Raw genomic sequence first — 14,681 nt, forward strand, 5'->3', positions numbered from 1 at the left:
TCCCCCTCTGCTTTCCATCGTGTCTCCCCGTCTCTCTCTTTCCATCCTGTCTCTCCGCAACTCCGTCTCCCTCAGTCTCTCCGTCTCTCTCCCAACTTTCCAACCCGGCCCTCTGTCTCGCCTCTCTCCCGGTCTTCCATCCTGTCTCTCCCGCTCCCCATCTTCCATCCTGTATATATGTTTGTACACATTTATTACTCTATTTATTTATTTATTTTACCTGTACATATCTATTCTATTTATTTTATTTTGTCAGTATGTTTGGTTTTGTTCTCTGTCTTCCCCTTTTAGACCGTGAGCCCACTGTTGGGTAGGGACTGTCTCTATATGTTGCCAACTTGTACTTCCCAAGCGCTTAGTACAGTGCTCTGCACACAGTAAGCGCTCAGTAAATACGATTGATGATGATCCTGTCTCTCAGTGTCTCTCCGCCTCTGTGCCTTACCTTGGGCCTGAAGCTGAGGGCGGGCGGCGTGGGCTCGTGCTGGGCCTTCTGGGTGCCCCACGGGTGGCACAGCTTGAAGCACTCGTTGCAGAAGCTGGCTTGGCACTCGGCGCAGCCCTTGGTGGCGTCGGGGGCGGGCGGGCGGCACAGTTGGCAGGGGACGACGGCTCCGCCCGGCCCGGCCGCGCCCGTGCCCTGGCGATAGCGCTCGGCCACCCGCTCCAGGGTCAGGTTGCGGAACAGCCCGGCCAGGCCGCGCTCTCCCAACTCCACATCCCGCTGGCACGCCGGGCACGGGAAGGTCGCGGGCGGTGGTGGCGGTGGCGGGGGTAAGGCCCCTCCGCGCTTACGTCCGGGGTACGTGCCGAAACCTGGGGCGGGGGGAGAGGAAAAAACCGGGGGGGGCGGTCAGTCCACCGATTAATTTGCAATAATAAGAACTGTGGGACTGTACTGAGCACCGGGGTGGATTCAAGTAAATCAGGTTGGGCACGGCCCTGCGTGGGGCTCAGTCTTCGTCTCCACTTTACAGAAAAACCGGGGTGGCAGTCAGTCCACCGATTAATTTGCAATAATAAGAAGAACTGTGGGACTGTACTGAGCACCGGGGTGGATTCAAGCAAATCAGGTTGGGCACGGCCCTGCGTGGGGCTCACAGTCTTCGTCCCCACTTTACAGATGAGGGAAATGAGGCCCGGAGAATAATAACCGCGGCACTGAATCAATCAATCAATCGTATTTATTGGGCGCTTACTGTGTGCAGAGAGCTGTACTAAGCGCTTGGGAAGTACCAGTTGGCAACATATAGAGACAGTCCCCTGCCCAACAGTGGGCTCACAGTCTAGAACGGGGAGACAGAGAACAAAACCAAACATATTAACAAAATTAAATAAATAGAATACATATGCACAAGTTAAATAAATCATCATCATCATCATCAATCGTATTTATTGAGCGCTTACTATGTGCAGAGCACTGTACTAAGCGCTTGGGAAGTACAAATTGGCAACACATAGAGACAGTCCCTACCCAACAGTGGGCTCACAGTCTAAAAGGGAGAGACAGAGAACAAAACCAAACATACCAACAAAATAAAATAAATAGGACAAATATGTACAAGTAAAATAAATGAATAGAGTAATAAATATGTACAAACATATATATACATATATATAGACATGCTGATGATCATTTGACCTACACTATAAAAGGATCATGTCTATCAATTCTGTGTTATTGTACTATTCCAAGCACTCAGTACAGTGCTCTGCACACTGTAATCGCTCAATAAATACCACTGCTTGACTGGGACTAGAAGGAAGTCTGGAAATACAACGTGTGAGTATGCTAATCATCATCATCATGATCAATCGTATTTATTGAGCGCTTACTGTGTGCCAGGCACTGTACTCAGCTCTGGGGTGGATACAAACAAATCGGGTTGGACACAGTCCCTGTCTCACGTGGAACTCACGGTCTCCATTCCCATTTTACGGATGAGGGAACTGAGGCCTAGGAGGCCTTCCCAGACTGAGCCCTTTCCTTCCTCTCCCCCTCGTCCCCCTCTCCATCCCCCCCATCTTACCTCCTTCCCTTCCCCACAGCACCTGTATATATGGATATATATTTGTACATATTTATTACTCTATTTATTTATTTATTTTACTTGTACATATCTATCCTATTTATTTTATTTTGTTAGTATGTTTGGTTTAGTTCTCTGTCTCCCCCTTTTAGACTGTGAGCCCGCTGTTGGGTAGGGACTGTCTCTGTATGTTGTCAATGTGTACTTCCCAAGCGCTTAGTACAGTGCTCTGCACATAGTAAGCGCTCAATAAATACGATTGATTGATTGATTCCTCTCCCCCTCGTCCCCCTCTCCATCCCCCCCATCTTACCTCCTTCCCTTCCCCACGGCACCTGTATATATGGATATATGTTTGTACATATTTATTACTCTATTTATTTATCTATTTATTTTACTTGTACATATCTATTCTATTTCTTTTTTTTTGTTAGTATGTTTGGTTTTGTTCTCTGTCTCCCCCTTTTAGACTGTGAGCCCACTGTTGGGTAGGGACCGTCTCTAGATGTTGCCAATTTGTACTTCCCAAGCGCTTAGTCCAGTGCTCTGCACACAGTAAGCGCTCAGTAAATACCATTGATGATGATGATGATGATGAATAATAATCACTGCGGTATTTGCTAAGCGCTTACTAGAGAAGCAGCGTGGCTCAGTGGAAAGAGCCCGGGCTTTGGAGTCAGAGGTCATGGGCTCGAATCCCGGCTCCCCCACGTGTCTGCTGTGTGACCTTGGGCAAGTCACTTCACTTCTCGGAGCCTCAGTGACCTCATCTGGAAAATGGGGATGAAGACTGTGAGCCCCATGTGGGACAAACTGATAATAATAATAATAATAATAATTGGCATTTGTTAAGCCCTTACCATGTGCAAAGCACTGTTCTAAGCGCTGGGGAGGATACAGGGTGATCAGGTTGTCCCACGGGGGGCTCACAGTCTTAATCCCCATTTTACAGATGAGGTAACTGAGGCCCAGAGAAGTGAAGTGACTTGCCCAAGATCACACAGCAGACATGTGGCGGAGTTGGGATTCGAACCCATGACCTCTGACTTCACCTTGCATCCCGCCCAGCGCTTAGAACAGTGCTTTGCACATAGTAAGTGCTTAACAAATGCCATTATTATTACTATTATTATTATTATTATCATTTACTATTCTATTAATTTTATTAATGATGTGCATATAGCAATAATTCTATTTATTCTGATGGTATTGACACCCGTCTATTTGTTTTATTTTGTTGTCTGTCTCCTCCATCCAGGCTGTGAGCCCATTGTTGGGTGGGGACCGTCTCTAAATGTTGCCAACCTGTCCTTCCCAAGCGCTTAGTACAGTGCTCTGCACACAGTAAGCGCTCAATAAATACGATTGAATGAATGAATGAATGAAGTAAAGCGACTCTCCCCAAGGCCACCCGGCAGACAAGTGGCGGAGTCAGGATTAGAACCCACGACCTTCTGATTCCTAGGCCTGGGCTCTACCGGCTCCACCATAGCGTTTACCGTGTGCAGAGCACTGGACTAAAAGCAGCGTGGCTCAGAGAAGCAGCGTGGCTCAGTGGAAAGAGCCTGGGCTTGGGAGTCAGAGGTCGTGGGTTCTAATTCTGGCATCGCCGCTTGTCAGCTGTGTGACTTTGGGCGAGTCACTTCACTTCTCTGGGCCTCAGTGACCTCATCTGTAAAATGGGGATGAAGCCTGGGAGCCCCACGGGGGACAACCTGATCACCTTGTAACCTCCCCGGCGCTTAGAACAGTGCTTGGCACATAGTAAGCGCTTAACAAATACCAACATTATTATTATCCTCTGAGCCTCAGTGACTTCATCTGTAAACTGGGGATGAAGCCTGTGAGCCTCCCGTGGGACAACCTGATGACCCTGTTTCTACCTCAGCGCTTAGAACAGTGCTTGGCACATAGTAAGCACCTAACAAATACCAACATTATTATTATTCTCTGTGCCTCAGTTACCTCATCGGTAAAATGGGAATGAAGCCTGTGAGCCTCCTGTGGGACAACCTGATTACGCTGTTTCTACCTTAACGCTTAGAAGAGTGCTTGGCACATAGTAAGCGCTTAACAAATACCAACATTATTATTATTCTCTGTGCCTCAGTTCCCTCATCTATAAAATGGGGATGAAGCCTGTGAGCCCCCCATGGGACAACCTGATCACCTTGAACCTCCCTAGTGCTGCTTAGAACAGTGCTTGGCACATAGTAAGTGCTTAACAAATACCAACATTATTATTATTCTCTGTGCCCCAGTTACCTCATCTGTAAAATGGGGATGAAGACTGTGAGGCCCCTCATGGGACAACCTGATCACCCTGTTTCTACCTCAGTGCTTAGAACAGTGCTTGGCACATAGTAAGCGCTTAACAAACACCAACATTATTATTATTCTTCTTCTCTGTGCCTCAGTTCCCTCATCTGAAGACTGTGAGCCCCCCGTGGGACAACCTGATGACCTTGTTTCTATCCCAGCGCTTAGAACGGTGCTTGGCACGTAGTAAGCGCTTAACAAACACCAACATTATTATTATTCTCTGTGCCTCAGTTCCCTCATCTGAAGACTGTGAGCCCCCCGTGGGACAACCTGATGACCTTGTTTCTATCCCAGCGCTTAGAACGGTGCTTGGCACGTAGTAAGCGCTTAACAGATGTCATTGTTGTTCTTACTGGGCAAGCCCACTACAACAATCGAGAGGCCCATTCCCTGCCCACGACGATGTGACCGGGTGGCAGGAGGGAAGGGGGCAACAGGCTTCGTCCCAACTGATGTGTGTGGAGCCTGGTGCCCCGCCGTCGATGCCCCCTTGGGCCTACCCACCTGACTTGAGGAGCCGGTCCAGGCGCTCGGGTTTGGGCAGTGCCCGGCGGGCGAGTCGCGGGCTGCGGCTGGCAGGGGTGGAGGCGGGCGAGGTGGGCTCCGAGCTGGGGTCTCCGGCGGGGGCGGGGGTCGCCACCAGCCCGGCCCCATGCTGCCCCAGGACCTCGCTGGCACACGCCTGGCACACGTGGTGGGCGCAGGGCAGGACCAGCGGGTGGTGGTACAGCTCCTGGCACAGCGGGCACCGGAGCTCCCTCTCCATGTTCTTCACGCTGGTCTGGGGACGGGACACCGGGTCAGGGCCATCCTGCCCCCCTACCCATCGCCCCCCATTCATTCCATCACACTTTTTCATTCATTCATTCATTCATTCAATCGTATTTATGGAGCACTTACTATGTGCGGAGCACTGGACTAAGCGCTTGGGAAGTCCAAGTCGGCAACATCGAGAGACGGTCCCTACCCAACAGTGGGCTCACAGTCTAGAAGGGGGAGATGGACAACAAGACAAAACATATTAACAAAATAAAATAATTAGAATAAGTATGTACAAATAAAATAAATCAATAAATATTCATTCATTCATTCATTCATTGAGCACTTACTGTGTGCGGAGCACTGGACTAAGCGCTTGGGAAGTCCAAGTCGGCAACATCGAGAGAAGGTCCCTACCCAACAGCGGGCTCACAGTCTAGAAGGGGGAGACGGACAACAAAACAAAACATATCAACAAAATAAAATAAATTAGAATAAATATGTACAAATAAAATAAATCAATCAGTATTCATTCATTCATTCAATCGTATTTATTGAGCGCTTACTGTGTGCGGAGCACTGGACTAAGCGCTTGGGAAGTCCAAGTCGGCAACATCGAGAGATGGTCCCTACCCAACAGTGGGCTCACAGTCTAGAAGGGGGGGACGGAGAACAAGACAAAACATATTAACAAAATAAAATAATAAAAATAAATATGTACAAATAAAATTAATCAATCAATATTCATTCATTCATTCAATTGTATTTATTGAGCGCTTACTATGTGCAGAGCGCTGGACTAAGCGCTTGGGAAGTCCAAGTCGGCAACATCGAGAGACGGTCCCTACCCAACAGTGGGCTCACAGGGGAGACGGAGACCAAAACAAAACATATCAACAAAATAAAATAATTAGAATAAATATGTACAAATAAAACAAATCAATAAATACTCATTCATTCATTCATTCAATCGCATTTATTGAGCGCTTACTGTGTGCAGAGCACTGGACTAAGCGCTTGGGAAGTCCAAGTCGGCAACACCGAGAGACGGTCCCTACCCAACAGTGGGCTCACAGTCTAGAAGGGGGGGGACGGACAACAAAACAAAATATATTAACAAAATAAAATCATTAGAATAAATCTGTACAGATAAAATAAATCAATAAATAGGTTAGTAAATCCGTCCAAACATGTATCCATCTATCCAGGTGCTGTGGGGAGGGGAAGGAGGTAAGGCGGGGGAGATGGGGAGGGGGAGGAGGGAGAGAGGAAAGAGGGGGCTGAGTGTGGGAAGGCCTCCTGGAGGAGGTGAGCTCTCAGCAGGGCCTGGAAGGGAGGCGCTTACCTTGGGCGGACCACTGTACTAGGCGCTTCGGGGAGCACCGAGCAGCAATCAAGCCCCTGCCCTTCCCCGGCACCGACCCGAAGGGCACCGTGGCCCCCACCCCCGTATATAGCGCTCCCGGTCCGGCCCTGCGGCTGGCCGCAGCCCCTCTACCGCAATGCCTGCCCAGCCCCGGCTGCCCTACACCGCTCCGGATCCAGCCCCGCCCGCTCCCGACACACTAAGGCTCTCCTCCTCCTCCTCTCCATCCCCCTCCTATACCGCTCCTCCTCCTCCTCTCCATCCCCCTCCTATACCGCTCCTCCTCCTCTCCATCCCCCTCCTATACCGCTCCTCCTCCTCTCCATCCCCCTCCTATACCGCTCCTCCTCCTCTCCATCCCCCTCCTATACCGCTCCTCCTCCTCCTCCTCCTCTCCATCCCCCTCCTATACCGCTCCTCCTCCTCTCCATCCCCCTCCTATACCGCTCCTCCTCCTCTCCATCCCCCTCCTATACCGCTCCTCCTCCTCCTCCTCCTCTCCATCCCCCTCCTATACCGCTCCTCCTCCTCTCCATCCCCCTCCTATACCGCTCCTCCTCCTCTCCATCCCCCTCCTATACCGCTCCTCCTCCTCCTCCTCCTCTCCATCCCCCTCCTATACCGCTCCTCCTCCTCTCCATCCCCCTCCTATACCGCTCCTCCTCCTCTCCATCCCCCTCCTATACCGCTCCTCCTCCTCCTCCTCCTCCTCCTCCTCTCCATCCCCCTCCTATACCGCTCCTCCTCCTCTCCATCCCCCTCCTATACCGCTCCTCCTCCTCCTCTCCATCCCCCGCCTACACCGCTCCTGCTCCTCTCCATCCCCCCATACCGCTCCTCCTTCCCTCCATCCCCCATAACACTCCTCCTCTCCACCTCCCCCTATACCGCTCCTCCTTCCCTCCATCCCTCCTATACTGCTCCTCCTCCTCCCCATCCCCCTCATACCGCTCTTCCTTCCGTCCATCCCCCCTATTCCGCTCCTCCTTCTCTCCATCTCCCCCTAAACCGCTCCTCCTTCCCTCCATCCCCCCATACCGCTCGACCTTTCCATTTCCCCATGCCGCTCCTCCTTCTCTCCACCTCCCCCTATACCGTTCCTCCTTCCTTCCATCCCCCAAACCGCTCCTCCTTCCCTCCATCCCCCCATACCGCTCCTCCTTCCCTCCATCCCCCCATACCGCTCCTCCTTCCCTCCATCCCCCCACACCGCTCCTCCTTCCCTCCATCCCCCCATACCGCTCCTCCTTCTCTCCATCCCGCCCATACCGCTCCTCCTTCTCTCCATCCCCCCATACCGCTCCTCCTTCCCATCTCCCCCATACTGCTCTTTCTTCCCTCCATCCCCCCATACCGCTCCTCCTTCTCTCCATCCCCCTCATAGCGCTCTTCCTCTTTCCATCCCCCCATACCGCTCTTCCTCTTTCCATCCCCCCATACCACTCTTCCTCCTCTCCATCCCCCTTATAACCGCTCCTCCTTCCCTCCATCCCCCTCCTTTACCGCTCCTCCTTCCCTCCATCCCCCTCCTTTACCGCTCCTCCTTCTCTCCATCGCCCCCCCCCCCCCTTCTTCCTTCTCTCCGTCCCCCGCCCCCGCCGTAGCGCTCCCCCTTCTCCGGCCCTTGTGGCTGCCCGCCTCTTCGCCCCCATCGCCCGTCCATCCATCCACCCATCCATCCGTCCATCCATCCACCCGTCCATCCACCCATCCATCCATCCATCCATCCATCCATCCATCCATCCATCCATCCATCCCCCTGTACGGCGCGGTCTCTCCCTGTCCCGCTATAACGCTCCTTGTCCCTGTGCCGGCCCCGGCCGCCTGGACCGCGCCGACGCTGACCCTCCTCGCCCTCGCCCTCTTCCTCCTCCTCCTCCTCCTCCTCCTCCTCCGGCCCCGTCCCCTTCTAGGGCTGCCCCCCCCCGCCCCGCCGCCCCCTCCCCACCGGAAGTGCCCCCCCTCCAGGCGGGGGGGCGGGGTGGGGGTCCCGGGTCGGTCCCCCCGCCCCCCCATCATCATCATCATCATCATCATCATCATCCCCCCGCTCCCACCTCACCTTGCTCCCTCTCCGGGCGGCCATGGCGGCCCACCCCAGGGAGGGGCACAGGGCGGGGGAGGGGCACGGAGGAGGGGAGGGGGGCCAGGTCCCGCCCCTCCCCATCCCCATCCCCGGGAGCGCCGGGCCCGGGGTTGCCATGGCAACCAAGGACCGGCAGGATGCAGGGATGACGGGGGGGGGGGGGGGACCAGCGGGGATGGGGGCCAACCGGGGCGGGAGAGAGAGGGGACCCCATCCCCATCCTCGGGAGCGCCGGGCCCGGGGTTGCCATGGCAACCAAGGCCCGGCAGGATGCAGGGGTGACGGGGTGGGGGACCAGCGGGGATGGGGGCCAACCGGGGCGGGAGAGAGAGGGGACCCCATCCCCATCCCCATCCCCGGGGCCGCCGGGCCCGGGGTTGCCATGGCAACCAAGGCCCGGCAGGATGGAGGGATGAAGGGGGGGCGGGGACCAGCGGGGATGGGGACCAACCGGGGCCGGAGAGAGAGGGGACCCCAACCCCATTCCCGGGAGCGCCGGGCCCGGGGTTGCCATGGCAACCAAGGCCCGGCAGGATGGAGAGGTGACGGGGGGGGGGCGGGGGGACCAGCGGGGATGGGGGCCAGAGAGAGGGGACCCCATCCCCATCCCCGGGAGCGCCGGGCCCGGGGTTGCCATGGCAACCAAGGCCCGGCAGGATGGAGGGATGACGGGGTGGGGGACCAGCGGGGATGGGGGACCCCCCCTCCCCATCCCGCTTCCTCCGGACTCCTGCATGGACCCTTCCCTTCCTCGGCCGGGGTTCAGGGGGCGAAGCACTGCCCTGGGCGCTCGGCTCCCCCTTCCTCCTCCTCCTCCTCCCCCCCCCGTCTCCCCTTCAGCGGCCCCGGGACTCACGCTGATGCGGACGAGGGCGTCCATGATGGCGGTGAAGGTGTGCAGGGGGGGGGTCCGGGGTGGCCATGGCTCCCCCGAGGCCCCGGGGCCCGGGGCCCCCGCCGCCCCCGCCGCCGCCGGCCTCCTCTCCCACTCCGGGACCAGCTGGGGACGGGCCATGGGCGGCCGGGGGGCGGGGAGGGGGGAGCCACTGCGCATGCTCCCGGGGAGGGGAGGGGAGGGGGCTGCCCCCCCCCCGGGACTCCTCTACACTCCCAGCTCCATCATAATAATAATAATAATAATAATAATACAAAGAATAATGATGGCATTGACCCCACTGTCGGGTAGGGACCGTCCCTCTAGATGTTGCCAACTTGTCAATCAATCAATCAATCAATCGTATTTATTGAGCGCTTACTATGTGCAGAGCACTGTACTAAGCGCTTGGGAAGTACAAATTGGCATCACATAGAGACAGTCCCTACCCAACAGTGGGCTCACAGTCTAAAAGGTAATAATGGCATTTGTTAAGCACTTACTATGTGCAAAGCACTGTTCTAAGTGCTGGGGAGGTTACAAGATGATCAGGTTGTCCCACGGGGGGCTCACAGTCTTAATCCCCATTTTACAGATGAGGTAACTGAAGCCCAGAGAAGTTAAGTGACTTGTCCAAAGTCACACAGCTGACAACTTGCGGAGCCGGGGTTTGAACCCACGACCTCTGACTCCAAAGCCCGGGCTCTTTCCATTAGAGCCATGCTGCTTCTCTGCTTGTCCTTCCCAAGCGCCTAGTCCAGTGCTCTGCACACAGGAAGCGCTCAATAAATACGATTGATTGATGTGCCAAGCACTGGTCTAAGCGCTGGGGGGATACAGTAATAATAATAATAATAATAATAATAATAATAATGATAATAATGGCATTTGTTAAGCGCTTACTATGTGCCAAGCACTCTTCTAAGCGCTGGGGGGGAATACAACGATAATAATAATAATGGCATTTATTAAGCGCTTATTATGTGCCAAGCACTGTTCTAAGCGCTGGGGGGGAATACAATAATAATAATAATAATAATAATAATGGCATTTGTTAAGCGCTTACTATGTGCCAAGCACTGTTCTAAGCGCTGGGGGAATACACTAATAATAATAATAATAATAATAATGACATTTGTTAAGCGCTTACTATGTGCCAAGCACTGTTCTAAGCGCTGGGGGAATACAATATTAATAATAATAATAATAATAATAATGACATTTGTTAAGCACTTACTATGTGCCAAGCACTGTTCTAAGCGCTGGGGGGATACAATAATAATAATAATGATAATAATAGCATTTTTTAAGCACTTACTATGTGCCAAGCACTGTTCTAAGTGCTTGGGAGGAAATACAATAATAATGATAATAATAATAAAATAATGATGACATTTGTCAAGCGCTTACTATGTGCCAAGCACTGTTCTAAACACTGGGGAGGGAATACAATAACAATGACAATGATAATAATAATAATAATAATAATAATAATAATAATAATAATAATAAGGGCATTTGTTAAGCACTTACTATGTGCCAAGCACTGCTCTAAGCGCTGGGGGGGAATATAATAATAATAATAATGGCATTTATTAAGCACTTACTATGAGAAGCAGCGTGGCTCAGTAGACAGGAGCCCAGGCTTTGGAGTCAGAGGTCATGGGTTCAAATCCCAGCTCCGCCAATTGTCAGCTGTGTGACTTTGGGCAAATCACTTAACTTCTCTGGGCCTCAGTTCCCTCATCTGGAAAATGGAGATGAAGACTGTGAGCTCCCCAGGGGACAACCTGATCACCTTGTCACCTCCCCAGAGCTTAGAACAGTGCTTTGCACATAGTGAGTGCTTAATACATGCCATTATTATTATGAACGTGCCAATCACTGTTCTAAGTGCTGGGGGGGAATACAACAACAATAACAATAATAATGATAATAATAATGATGGCATTTGTTAAGCGCTTACCATGTGCCAAGCACTGTTCTAAGAGCTGAGGGGGAATACAGTAATAATAATAATAATGGCATTTATTAAGCGATTACTATGTGCAAAGCACTGTTCTAAGCGCTAGGTAGGATACAAGGTGATCAGGTTGTCCCACGGGGGGCTCACAGTCTTAATCCCCATTTTCCAGATGAGGTAACTGAGGCACAGAGAGGTTCAGTGACTTGCCCCAAGTCACACAGCTGACAATTGGCAGAGCCGAGATTTGAACCCATGACCTCTGACTCCAAAGCCCAGGCTCTTTCCATTGAGCCACGCTGCTTCTCAAGGCGATACAAGGTGATCAGGTTGTCCCACGTGGGGCTCACAGTCTTAATCCCCATTTTACAGATGAGGGAACTGAGGCTCAGAGGAGTTAAGTGAGTTGCCCAAAGTCACACAGCTGACAGTTGGAACGTGCCCTAAGACTGTGAGCCCCTTGTTGGGTCCCTATCTGTGGCCGATTTGTCCTTCCCAAGCGCTTAGTCCAGTGCTCTGCACACAGTCAGCGCTCAATCAATACGATTGAATGAATGAATGAATTCAATCGTATTGATTGAGCGCTGACTGTGTGCAGAGCACTGGACTAAGCGCTTGGGAAGGACAAGTTGGCCACATATAGAGACGGTCCCTACCCGACAATGGGCTCACAGTCTAGAAGGGGGAGACAGACGACAAAACAAAACATGTGGACGGGTGTCAAGTCATCAGAATAAACAGAAATAAAGCTAGATGCACATCATTAACAAAATAAATGGAATAGTAAATATTTACGAGTAAAATAGAGTAATAAATCTGTACAAACATATATACAGGTGTTCATTCATTCAATCGTATTTATTGAGCGCTTACTGTGTGCAGAGCACTGGACTAAACGCTTGGGAAGTCCAAGTTGGCAACATCTAGAGACGGTCCCTACCCGACAACGGGCTCACAGTCTAGAAGGGGGAGACAGATGACAAAACAAAACAAAACATGTGGACAGGTGTCAAGACATCAGAATAAATAGAAATAAAGCTAGATGCACATCATTAACAAAATAAATGGAATAGTAAATATGTACGAGTAAAATAAATAGAGTAATAAATCTGTACAAACATATATACAGGCCTCCTCCTCCAGGAGGCCTTCCCAGACTGAGCCCCTTCCTTCCTCTCCCCCTGGTCCCCCTCTCCATCCCCCCCATCTTACCTCCTTCCCTTCCCCACAGCACCTGGATAGATGGATAGATGTTTGTACATATTTATTACTCCATTTATTTATTTATTTTACTTGTACATATCTATTCTATTTATTTTATTTTGTTAGTATGTTTGGTTTTGTTCTCTGTCTCCCCCTTTTAGACTGTGAGCCCACTGCTGGGTAGGGACCGTCTCTAGATGTTGCCAACTTGGACTTCCCAAGCGCTTAGTCCAGTGCTCTGCACACAGTAAGTGCTCAATAAATATGGTTGATTGATTGATTGATATACAGGTGTTCATTCCACTTTTAGACTGTGAGCCCACTGTTGGGTAGGGACCGTCTCTAGATGTTGCCAGTTTGTACTTCCCAAGCGCTTAGTACAGTGTTCTGCACATAGTAAGCGCTCAATAAATACGATTGATGACGATTGATGATTCATTCATTCATTCAATCGCATTTATTGAGCACTGACTGTGTGCAGAGCACTGGACTAAGTGCTTGGGAAGTACAAGTTGGCAACGTATAGAGACAGTCCCTACCCGAAAGCGGGCTCACAGTCTAGAAGGGGGAGACAGACGACAAAACAAAACATGTGGACGGGTGTCAAGACATCAGAATAAATAGAAATAAAGCTAGATGCACATCATTAATAAAATAAATGGAATAGTAAATATGTACGAGTAAAATAAATAGAGTAATAAATCTGTACAAACATATAGACCGGTGTTGTGAGTAGCAGCATGGTCTAGTGGCTAGAGCATGGCCTGGGGAGGCAGAGGTCATGGGTTCCAATCCCAAATCTGCCACTCATCTGCTGTGTGACCTTGGGCAAGATAATAACAATAATAATAATAATAATAATAATAATAATTTATTAAGCGCTTACTATGTGCCAAGCACTGTTCTAAGCGCTGGGGAGGTTTCAAAGCAATCAGGTTGTCCCACGGGGTCTCACAATCTTCATCCCCATTTGACAGATGAGGGAACTGAGGCCCAGAGAAGTGAAGTGACTTGCCCAAAGACACACAGCTGACAACTGGCGGAGCCGGGATTGGAACCCATGACCTCTGACTCCGAAGCCCACGCTCTTTCCACTGAGCCACGCTGCTCCAGTGCTCTGCACACAGGAAGCGCTCAACCAACACGATTGAATGATAATAACGATAATAATGATAGCTCTCTTCCTCCCTTCAAGGCCCTGCTGAGAGCTCACCTCCTCCAGGAGGCCTTCCCAGACTGAGCCCCTTCCTTCCTCTCCCCCTCTCCATCCCCTCATCTTACCTCCCTCCCTTCCCCACAGCACCTGTATATATGGATATATGTTTGTACATATTTTTTTTACTCTATTTATTTATTTAATTTATTTGTACATATCTATTCTATTTATTTTATTTTGTTAGTATGTTTGGTTTTGTTCTCTGTCTCCCCCTTTTAGACTGTGAGCCCACTGTTGGGTAGGGACTGTCTCTAGATGTTGCTAATTTGTACTTCCCAAGCGCTTAGTACAGTGCTCTGCACATAGTAAGCGCTCAATAAATACGATTGATGATGATGATAATAATGATGCTGCTCGTTAAGCGCTGACTAGGTGCCAGGCGCTGTACTAAGCGCCGGGGTGGATCCAAGCCAATCGGGTTGGACGCAGTCCCCGTCCCACTTGGGGCTCACGGTCTCCATCCCCATTTTCCAGATGAGGGAACTGAGGCCCGGAGAAGTGAAGTGACTTGCCCGAGGTCACACAGCAGACGCGTGGCAGAGCTGGGATAATCATAATAATAATTCTGGTATTTATTAAGCGCTTACTGTGTGCCTGGCGCTGTTCTAAGCGCTGGGGTGGACACAAGCCAATCGGGTTGGACACAGTCCCTGTCCCACCTGGGGCTCACAGTCCCCACCCCCATTTTCCAGACGAGGGAACTGAGGCCCGGAGAAGTGAAGTGACTTGCCCAAAGTCACACAGCTGACAAGTATCCACCCCATCGCCTAGTACAGTGCCTGGCACATAGTAAGCGCTTAAGAAATGCCATTGTTGTTATTATTCTTCTACTTCTGGGCACCTGTCTACTTGTTTTGCTGTC

General features: G+C 51.3%; 1 protein-coding gene across 3 annotated transcripts in view; it reads right to left on the minus strand.

The window, feature by feature from the left end:
• The window catches only part of TRIM46 (tripartite motif containing 46), a 43,216-nt gene extending 33,681 nt beyond the window's left edge, over nt 1-9,535 (minus strand). The window contains exons 1-3 of one of the 3 annotated variants that reach the window (XM_038768643.1): nt 9,420-9,535; nt 4,857-5,133; nt 446-816 (exon numbers count right to left, since the gene is read on the minus strand). In XM_038768643.1, the coding sequence (XP_038624571.1) occupies nt 446-816; nt 4,857-5,133; nt 9,420-9,443 (672 nt within the window). In that variant the 5' untranslated portion in view covers nt 9,444-9,535. Of the gene's footprint in view, nt 1-445; nt 817-4,856; nt 5,134-5,252; nt 5,293-5,677; nt 5,696-9,419 lie in introns of those variants that run through there. The other 2 variants (XM_038768645.1, XM_038768644.1) reach the window with 2 other exon arrangements.
• Between the last annotated feature and the right edge of the window lie 5,146 nt (nt 9,536-14,681).

Source organism: Tachyglossus aculeatus, chromosome Y4 (assembly GCF_015852505.1).
Source record: "Tachyglossus aculeatus isolate mTacAcu1 chromosome Y4, mTacAcu1.pri, whole genome shotgun sequence".
NCBI lineage: Eukaryota > Metazoa > Chordata > Mammalia > Monotremata > Tachyglossidae > Tachyglossus > Tachyglossus aculeatus.